Source organism: Gastrolobium bilobum, unplaced genomic scaffold, assembly GCF_033153095.1.
Source record: "Gastrolobium bilobum isolate Gb01-03AN ecotype WA unplaced genomic scaffold, APGP_CSIRO_Gbil_v1 utg3161, whole genome shotgun sequence".
NCBI classification, from domain to species: Eukaryota; Viridiplantae; Streptophyta; class Magnoliopsida; order Fabales; family Fabaceae; genus Gastrolobium; species Gastrolobium bilobum.
In genome coordinates this window covers 751,935-763,427 of record NW_026899561.1, presented here as the reverse complement: position 1 = coordinate 763,427, position 11,493 = coordinate 751,935, and the positions used below count along the sequence as shown (strand labels likewise).

The window sequence follows — 11,493 nt, the reverse complement described above, 5'->3', positions numbered from 1 at the left end:
GAAGTTGTTTATTGAACTTAAGTAATAAAAACTTTACGTGTTTTGTGTTGTTTTCACTATTTTCATTTTTACCATTTCCTTCTATTTCTACTTGGAAAAAGGATTTTGACAAGGGGGACCAAAGTTTTCTCCATTTGTGGTTGACAATACTGACCCCACGAAGCGGCTGAAATTGGGGATCACTGTGTTTAGCAAAAAGTGATGGACCCCATATGGTTATAACAGAGTCAAAAAAGTGCACTTAATAGTGGCAGTGCAGCAGTGCGATGCATGTTCTCCTTAATAGCTTTGCTTCAAATGTCAATAATTGTCTATCAAACCAAGATCCTATATTCCCTCCCTCGGATAGAATTGAATCAAACCAAGATTGACAAATGATTTTGAAGAGTCCACCCGAGTAATTAAGAAGTGTAAGCAAATTTAAGTGATGAATAATTATTAATTAGGACTAAATTAAAAGAACTATATGAGCAAAAGGATCAATAATTTCAATGCCTTATAATTTTTAGTTATGATAGGATGTGAAAATCACTTGTAGGTATTCCTCTAATATATCAATTATTCGATTAGTTCAATTTAAACTAAATAGAATTATATAAACGGCAAAGTTCTCCAAGTGATAAATATTTCTCTCATAACTGGTAAGGATGCATATAATAAGTATGGGAGAATTATAATTAATGGATAAGGAACAATCCATCACAACAAATGAATTTGATACCATATCTCAACAAAACTTTAAAACATTAGATTTGTGGATTCTTTCACTTATATTTACCATGCGTAACCTATTCTTTGGTGATATGATATTTTATATCACTTACATTTGAAATCGATATTCAAGAGTCAATCAACCACTAATTCTGATATCAAAATTGGATAGTGACATAAAAAATTATGACATTATATCTCAAACTAAAATTTTAAAATATTAGATTTACAAGTCATTTAAGTTACATATATCATGTTGAATTCATTCCTTTCCAATAAAAAAAATATTTTATCACTCACTCGTGGTTTCCCTACAATATTGTACAGTGCCTAACAAAAAAATGGTCTGTCAATCACATTTAATACTCTCGAGCACGTGTGTTAGCATTGGATGTTTTGATATTTAAGAAGGTTCGCTCTTATCTGATTCTATGTATGTATGTAGCTACCTATTTGTCAAAACCAATGCACTCCCATTTTCGATCATGGAAGTAAATGAATCCATTTTGATATTTAGTGAGGTAGGCCCACATTTCAGCTATGGGAAAGACTAAAGAGGGTATATGGATGTGTTTTTTGTTTTTTACTTTACACATTAGATACGAAAATAATATATATATATATATATATATGAATGAAATATGAGTCGTTGATCTTTTTTGGCTCTCATATGAGGTGTCAAATTTTAAATTTAACACCAGTGTCAAAGGATCCTATCTCATATATATATATATATATATATGAATGGAATATGCAGCATATATTACTTATATTTTCAGCTCGGTAATCCCTTCCTAAGATGCAACCTTCCGGAATCGTAGAAATGCGGGGGCAACAAAACAAGTGATAATTCTCTTGCAAAACATGTTAACATCACGTTGAATAAAAACTATTGAGTTTCCAATCCATAAAGGCGATGCTTCAAAAGCAACTGTATGATTACTGTTTATTTTATAGATTCGTATATTTTAGTTACATTTATCTTTTGTGAGAACTTGTGACCTTTTGCTTTAGTTATGGCCCCCCAAATGTCCGTGAAAAGAAAAGGCTGAATAGATAGTATGCGCACTCATCCGTTTGCACTACAAGAATGTAGCTCCATGTCGTCCCCAATTTATTTAACTAAGCGGGGAATTATTCGTATATACACTTCCGTTACTTTATTTTTTTCACTCAATCACGCCTATTTGTTTATGGCCAAAATAATAATAATAATAATAAAATTTAGATTTGTAGGAATTCAGTTCATTTCCCTTCATGCCATTGGCAATTTTAAAAAAGAAAAAAGGATAAGAAAAGAACGTTGCTATTTGGTCTGCCAATCAGAACAACGGGTTGATTCGAAAAGCTAAACGTGAAAATTAAAGGGTCAAAGTTTTCTCTTAGTTTGGTTTTCAAAAAAAAAAAAAAAAGTTTTCTCTTAGTTTCATGCTTCTTGGCTTAATTATTATCGTAAAGTATAGACTTCCGTAAATTACGTTATCGAAATGCTTAAAAATAAAGAATCATGCCGGATGTATAATATTGTATATGATGTACCTGTATATACTATTCCTTTTTCTTTTTCTTTTTACTGAGTATACATATAGCAGCACTCTAAGGGCCAAGTAAATTTACCAGAACAACAATTTTTTTAATACGCATGAAGCTACCTCTTGCATTGAACAAGGGCAAAAATATATATTATTTTCTAGATATATCCAATGATTCATCAATTATCCGATTAATTCAATATAAGCATGCGAAAATTATATTAAAAGAAAGATTATTTTTCCATAAAATGAAGGTAAATAGTTAATTATCAGTATTTAATTTTTTGTTTTTACTTTCAACTGAGCAATCATTGTGATTAATCCGTTAATTATAATGAAAAAATATATGATTCGCTATAGGTAAAACACAAGTTTTTATTGTGGTTTTAAATGTTATTCCACATTTCTTAATTGTAAATTTCCTTGATTATGTAATTTAAGAAAAATTATTAGTGTCAGAATTATTGTTAAAATAGTAAGACATGTTTGTTCATTGTTTATTTTTAAGGTTACTACCACTTTATTTCATCTAATAACCATTCTCATATTATGTTAACATTTTGACTCTTTTTTTTTGTCTTTTTTTGTTGTGTAACCTTGCTTTTATTTGTAAAAGAAAAACTTAATTCATACATAAAAAGTAGAGAGAGAGAGAGAGGGGTTACGGACAAAATGTGAAATTAGAAAGAGATAACTTGCAAACCTTCTAAATCTCTCTAGTGAAATTATTATTATATAGAGTAGATAAAAAGGGTTTATTAGTCTCATCTTTTCTTCAGCTGCACATACAAACTAGCAATGAAACTCACCAAAAAAAAAAGAAAAAAAAATAAATAGACCCCACATCATTTTTCAGTTTGCAGAAAAAGAATATTGTTGGCAGAAAAATAATAAATCCCTAAAACTAGATAAAATAACAAAAAGTCGTAATTGTTGGGTCTACTTCACAATAAGTTTTCAACTTAGTAAGATGTTTTGTAGTTTTGTCACTATTATTTTAACACATTATTAAAAGAGTGTGACACTGACTGGGGCAGAAATACGGAAAATGTTTAGTTATCATATGGAAAATGTTTGTCTTTAGGTGTTATAACGGGGAAAAGTTATATTTATAAATTTTTTTTTTTTAAATTTTTATAAATTATTTTGTTTTTAAACTCTTATAAATTACATTAAATATGACCGGTCATACTTAGTGTAATTTGTAAACGAATTTTTTTCTTATAATTGGGATAAAACTACGCAAAAAAAATTAAATGACTACACTCTAATCAGATAATAAAAACTTTACAAATATTAAGTAAGGGGAATTGTTTTCACATAAGATAAAATCTCTCCTATATATACATTTAGAGGAGAGATATAAGAGAATATAGAAGAGAGAGAATAGAAATGGATCCCGTATCTTTATATGTGTGCGTAAAAGAGAGGTTTTACATTTCCTTACATAAGTAATAGGTAGGGGTGTCAAAACGGGTTGACACGACACGAATTCGACACGACACGAATACCTCAACACTAACACGAGACAAATTTTTATTCGTGTCAAAATTTTCAACACTGACACGACACAAATTTTTTGCGGGTTGACACGACATGACACGAATAACACGCAAAATAGGGGTCAAAACGGTAATTAACAAAAAAATTTAAAAAAAATGGATCGAAAAAAAAATTTAAAAAAATAATAATAAAAATTTAAAAATAAAATAATTTTAAAAAAATACAGGTCGACACGAACACGAATACATCAATACGAACACGACACGAATTTTTTACGTGTCACTTTTTTCAACACGAACACGACACGAATTTTTTTGCGGGTCAACCCGAACACGAATTTTCGTGTCGTGTCGCAGGTCGACCCGTGTGTCAAAACCTATATTGACACCTCTAGTAATAGGATCCGATTTTTCTACGGTCAATGTAGATAACTTATCTAAATTGAGCCCAAAATGACGTAATTTTGAGACAAAAATCAATGTATCTTTGTAATTATAATTTATTTCAGGGTTATAATAGTCTTTTTTATTATAATTTTTTAATTTTTTAACCCAAAACGACGTCGTTTTGGGAGCGAATATAGATAATTTATCTACATTCGTTTTAGAAACATTAAAGCCTAAGTAATATGGCTTTAATGTTTCTAAAGTGAATGTAGATAAGTTATCTACATTCGTTTTCAAAACGCGTCGTTTTGAGTTAAAAAATTAAAAAATTATAATAAAAAAGACTATTATAATCCTGAAATAAATTATAATTACAAAAATACATTGATTTCCGCCTCAAAACAACGTCGTTTTAGGCTCACTGTAGATAAGTTATCTACATTGACCGTAGAAAAACTGGACCCACGTAATATATTTATAAACATGTGTCCCGTATAACATTATTTATTTTCTTGCATTATACGAAATTTTAATATTTTAATGATATAGCTAAAGATAATTGAACAAAATAAATTTATTAAAGATTGTTTGACTTTTGGTACAGATTATTATAATTATTTAAAATGCAACAATATATTATTAAATAATAATATTAAATTTTATATACTGTACATTTAAATAAAATCATTTACAATAAGAACAAATTATTTATTTTCTTGCATTATAGGAAATCTTAATGATAAATCTTCATAGATGAATTTAATAAAGAGTTCGAGGAGGTTAAGATAATGAAATCCACTTAAACAGTTACTAAGTTATAAAATAGGGATTTACATCTATCATGTCACATGACATCAACAACTTTCCTACACACACAACATTTTGTGGGGCCCACATTTTCTAAAGCAAAAAAAAAAAAAAAAAAATTAAGCACGCAAAACGAATCTCTATAACATTACACAATCACTTTTCCTACAACATAACTCTTATAAAACCCTATAAAATATGACTAGATTAATGAAAAAGAAAAAGAAGCACATATAGTTCTTTCAAAGATTAAAAAAAATTTCTTGTCCACATTCGAAATCAGCGCTTTGTTATAGTTTGAAGATTTTAAAGAGGGATTAATGTTCGCATGTTTTAAAAAAAATTAATACTCGTGCTATAAGAAAATCTTTTAAAAATACATAAAAGTGTAAGAGATTTATATTTTTATATTTTTTTTTTATAATTTCACATGAATTTCATAAATTTTTATGTGTATTAATAAAATAATTTTATTTATTGTGACATAAAAATATTAATTCTTTTTAAAAACGCTAAAATGTCGTGATTAGTGCTAACAATAGGTGTAGGTCCACGTACCCAAAAAAAACATAAAAAAAATAGGTGTAGGTCCAAAGTCAAAAGGCTAGTTCATCGATTGGGAAGAACTTTCCTCGCCCTACCTACCTACTCCTCCTGCAATTCTATGGTTCATTCATGAAGTCACGTTACTGGTCAGAATTAGAAGCAAAAACTCTCAGAAATTTTACGCAATATCATTTTAACTCTTCATTTTTATTTTATTTTCTCTCACCAACCCTTCTCAATGCTTTTGGGTAGTTTCTGTTATGGTCTTTGTCAACGACCTGTAACAGTTAATTGGGTAAAGCTCAAATATTTATTTTGGTTTCTATTATATTATATGATATTTTTAAAGATTTTATATTTCTCATTCAAAAAATATGTGTAGAGACAAAAAATATGTGGGACTCGTATGTTAAAAAAAATTATGTGTAAGATCTACGTTGACACAGAAATCAAAATGTGTGTAGAAAAATTCAAATTCTCATATTAAATGAGAATTATAAAACCCATTTTTTAAAGTTGTCTAAATTATAATTTTGAAATGAAAATATTTTTCCATTACAAGATATGATTTAAATCATTTTATCGTCCCCATATACAATAACTAAATATACAAAACATTTATTTATATATTCATAGGTTTAATTGCTCTTCTGTCGCTATCAGAAAACTTATAGCAATACTTGTTTTTACCAACGTACTGTTTGGTATCCTGAACTTTTTTTTATTGTAGGATATGACTCTGTATTCTAATATTAATAAGTTTGCAGCAAATTTTTCTATCTAACAACAAAAACGAGAAACCTATGGATATATTCATCCTTCACTTCTATTTTTCACGGAACAAACTAAATAGCATACGCCATATGTAACATCAAACGAAAATCAAGCGTATTTTATTAGGGATTTATAAGAGTTAGGTTATAGGAAAAGTAACTAAGTCATATTATTGAGATTCATTTTTCGTGTCTTAATTTTTTTTTTTGCTTCAAAAAATACGAACCCCATAAAATATCATGTGTGTAAGAAACTTTACCATATCTTGTTAAATTACTAATGAAAACCCCATTTTATTATGAGTTTTATAATTCTCATTCAATATGAGAGAGAAATTTTCTTATGTACCATTCGATTTTCGTGCTGACATAAGTCCTTTGTCTCTACAGGGAGTGAATTCTCTCATGTATAAAAGTGATCATGTGGTCATGTTATTTGATCACAACCACTCATTGTTGATGAGATAAGAGAGAGAAAAATATATAATTTTTAAACGAGTGATTGTGATCAAATAACATGACCACTTTTTTACACGAGAGAATCGATTCCCGTCTCTACAACACAATACGGTGGCAGTATTACATGATTGGGGTGGGGGCAGTAGTGAAATTGAGCAACTTTCTTTCCAACAGTGACACTGACTGTCTGTCCCGCAATGAGACCATTTCCTCGAGAGCAGGATGATTCCTTGACAAATCAGAACACCTCTCTCTCTCTCTCTCTCTCTCTCCCTCTCTCACCGTTTCCTCTTTTGCCTTTTTCTATCATTAAATTAATCAAAAGAATTTCTCCACAATCATTATTATTAATGAGCACCGAATATGGTAAATATACCATAAAGCACAATAACACAGACAGTTTAATAAGGAGCGAGGAGGATGTATTATCATGTATAATACTAGAATACAAAAAGATTATCCCCTGTTTCTTTTCACACTCAACCTCGTTCCATATTATTATAATCAATTATTTTATCTGCTTATTAATTCACGTAATTGAACACTAGCTAACACTTCTGGAGAAGCAGCCACTGCACAGTGTAAGAACTCTTTCAGAAACAAAAAGTAGCACTCACTCAACGATGCTCCAAACAACCTGCATTTTATTAATCTTTGTTCTGTGTTCGTTTTCGCCGTTTGGAACAGCAATGCTGAACCTAACTCTTCCCGGTCAACATCCTGACCCTGAAGCTGTTGCTCACGAAGTTCATAGGTACTCCTTTCACACTCACACTCACACTCACACTCACACTCTCCTCTGTTTCTTGGGTGTCTGATACAAAATACCCTCTCAATTGAGACTCTAGGTGACCCTACATCTCAATGTAGTTGCCTACATTACATGAATTTAGAGGGTAAAGGGTAGATCTGGGCTATGTCAAAATTTCTTTTTTCTTTCTTTTGATGTTTACCCCCATTTTGTTGTGTAGGAAGGTTAATGCTTCAATTGCAAGAAGGGAAATGCTAGCAATTTCACTGAAAGATGAGTCGTCGTGCCTAACAGGGAACCCCATCGACGATTGTTGGAAATGCGACCCAGATTGGCCCAACAATCGCCAGAGGCTAGCTGATTGTGCCATTGGGTTCGGTCAATATGCAAAAGGAGGGAAAGGTGGTGAGTTTTACATAGTGACAGACTCATCAGATAATGATGCTGTGAACCCAAAACCAGGAACGCTGAGATACGCAGTGATACAGAATGAGCCACTGTGGATAGTGTTCCCAAGTAACATGATGATTAAGCTTTCTCAGGAACTGATATTTAACAGCTACAAGACACTTGATGGGCGAGGTGCTGATGTGCACATTGTTGGAGGAGGGTGCATCACTTTGCAGTATATAAGCAACATCATCATACACAACATTCACGTCCATCATTGTCATCCCTCAGGTAAGTTTAGTTGTTTTCTTTTCCTGAACTTACTTGACTCGGATCGAACTATATTGTGAATGAGGATAATTTCTGTGAAGAATTAAAAAAATATCTGTTTGTTTTGTGGAGAGATTTTTATATTATGTTTCAAGAATATTTCTTTATTTCTTTATTTTAAGTTTAAAACATTTTAGAAAAAAGTAAATTTTTTTTTTTCCAGAAGTTTATATAATCAAAACATGCTCTCAGTATAAGGGTGTACTGTGGACATCATTATTATACTAATAAAATGATAATTGATATTACATTAATACTTTATTAACTCAAATGAGAATATGAGGTACAATAAGTTTATATAAAAATCCTAGTTCTTTTAGCTCACTTATACTGCTTAATTAATTGCTTCAGAGTAATTTCAAGTGATATATTTTTGGATTTAAAGTTTTTCATCTTATAGACATATAAAAATGTGTGGAGTATAGTTGTTTTTTTTGTCTCATATGGTTATATAAATTCTACACACTTTTATAAGTATATAAAAAATATGAGAAAATTTAAACACTAAATTTTTAGATATTTTAGAGTGATGTTATCAGTAAATGTTTTCTTTTTGGGAGAGGTTATAATTACAATTTTTTTTTTACAACCTCTTACAACCATATATCATAACCGTTGATTTCTGTCAATCAACGGTTAAGATTTTCGCAAATTAAACTCATTAATTAATTATTAATTCATAATAAATGACAATCATTGATTGACGGAATTCAACGATTATGATATATAGTTGTAAGAGGTTGTAAAAAAAAAGGTTGTAAGTATAACCTTCCTCTTTCTTTTTAACAAAAATAAAATTATAAATGCTGTTAGGAAATCTCCAAATCTCCAAGAACTAATAAAGGTTAAACAGAGTGCTAAACGAGGCAAGATCTAAGAGAGAAGATCAAAATTTAAATTCTAAAGAAAATAATTGTTTGAAAAGTTACTTAATTATGTCATGAGATGGTATTGGGAGAGAATGGCTCCAAAAGGATTTGAACCAGATTAGCATGAATCAGTGGAGAAATAAATAAAAAAGTTAAGGATAAAACAATCTCAAGAGATCCACACATTTTCAAAAAGGAATTAACATTGGAGGAAATTTTGAGAAACACCCGAGACTTTTTAACTCATTTAATGTGAGAAGGGAAACTCTTGTTGACTTTTATATGTTTATGAGGTGTGCCTGTTCATATGCAGTGATGCAGAACTTGAACAAGCACTTTTTCTTGGGATTTTTTTTTTTTGAGTTACCCAACCCTAATTATCTCTTTGAGACGAGTTGGCTCTTTCCGGTATCCCTACGAGCTTCGACTCTTTGAGCCGGCTATGGGACTAATCCGGAGTGCGGGGAAACAGTGATGACTAAAGATTTAGCCCCCTCCCCAAGAATGCATTCAGCGGGAATCGAACACATATCCAACCCCACTAACTCAGCGCCAAGTTACCAACTGAGCTGCACCCATTGGGTTCTTCTTGGGCATCTTTTCATATTACATTAATAAATTATTTGAAAAAAATAAAAATAAACAAGTAAAATATTTCTGATTATGCCGTATATGGGTCAAAGAGGCCGCGAGCTTATTGCAAATATAACATAAGGGAAAAAAAACTATCATTTAAAAGGATACAAGTTGTGTTCTTTTCTATGGTTTACACAAAGTAAAGTATGACCGGTCATATTTTGTATCAATTTAAAAAGTTGATTTTTTTCTCTCTCTCTTCAGTCAGATCACTGACAGACATGTAAAGTGAAAAAAAAAATATAACTTTTCAAAACTACATAGATCATGACTGGTCATACTCTGTGTAAATCATTAAAAAAAGACACAACTTGTATCCTTTTAAATGACACACACTAAACACGTGATATAATATAGTAAACAAGATGGTGTGAATGCATGTGCAGGAAACACAAACGTGAGGTCGAGTCCAGAGCACTACGGGTATCGTACGTTATCAGACGGAGACGGAATATCCTTATTCGGAGCGAAGGACATATGGATAGACCACTGCACGCTTTCACGGTGCAAGGACGGACTCATAGACGCCATTATGGGGTCCACTGGGATAACAATATCCAACAACTTCATGTCACACCACAACGAGGTCATGCTTCTTGGACACAGCGATGACTATCTACCAGACTCAGGTATGCAAGTCACCATCGCCTTCAACCACTTCGGTGAGAAGCTCGTTCAGAGGATGCCACGTTGCAGGAGGGGTTACATTCACGTCGTCAACAACGACTTCACACAGTGGGAGATGTACGCCATTGGTGGAAGCGGTGAACCCACCATTAACAGCCAGGGGAACCGTTACACCGCACCGACCAACACTTTCGCTAAGGAAGTCACTAAGAGGGTTGATACCGATCAAGGCAAGTGGAAGGGTTGGAATTGGAGATCAGAGGGTGACATCATGGTCAATGGTGCTTTCTTCGTTGCTTCGGGTGAAGGTGTTGAGGTTAAGTACGAGAAGGCCTACAGCGTTGAACCTAAATCCGCCGACCGCATTGCTCTCCTCACCATGTCCGCCGGCGTTCTCGGTGTTGCCAGGTATGTAATGTAACAAACATATAGTAAATATCATTAGTAAAAGGTTTCAAAGTCAAGAGAGATTCTTAGGTTTTCATGGGTGGTGAATGAACAGGGACAACAACCTCGGAATGTGGAGCAGAGGATCCGACGGTGGAGGTGATGGTATTTTAGAGTCCGGTCCGGAGTACACCGACGATATGTCCACGACTGCAAGGGTGGTTGTGTCGGCATCTTTTCTGTTGTTGTGCTTCTTGTGTTATACAATAATACCATTGACTGTTATTCTATAACAATTTCAAGAATCAAGCGTCTTCAATGTCAAAATGTGACGCTGTTTCTGTATTCTCTTCATTGGAATGAAAAGGGCCTGCTCCTCAAGTCTTTTAAGATCAGGCACCATTTAGACTCTGTATATATATTCTCCTCCTTTGCGATTTTTCATTTAAGCTCTGTTTTGGTTTGCTTAGTCAGTTGACTTCCTCAATGATCAAATTACTCAAATCTTGCAACTTCCACCTAGAGCCGATAAAACGAGCTCGACTTGGCGGGTCAACCAGCCCAACCCGCCAAATGGAGCGGAACGGACTGAGTTTTTCAACTCATCTCAAAAGCAGAGCGGGACAGACTCATTTTTTGACGAGTTGATAACGGATATACATAGGCCGAGACGGGTCAGTGTAAAATAGGTTCGGGCTAGCGGACCAACCTGTCCAACCCGCCAAACGGGGCAGGACAAGCTGAGTTTTTCTGCCCACTTTCAAAAGTGAGGTGGGACGGACTGAT

At 32.5% G+C, this 11,493-nt stretch overlaps 1 protein-coding gene across 1 annotated transcript; it reads left to right on the top strand.

Moving 5' to 3' along the window:
- Positions 1 to 7,340: 7,340 nt before the first annotated feature.
- Positions 7,341 to 11,396, top strand: LOC133291489 (probable pectate lyase 12). Its single transcript, XM_061489756.1, has 5 exons — positions 7,341 to 7,471; positions 7,689 to 8,149; positions 10,080 to 10,728; positions 10,823 to 10,925; positions 11,178 to 11,396. Exons 1-5 carry the CDS (start codon positions 7,341 to 7,343, stop codon positions 11,394 to 11,396), a joined length of 1,563 nt encoding a protein of 520 aa, XP_061345740.1.
- Positions 11,397 to 11,493: the final 97 nt, after the last annotated feature.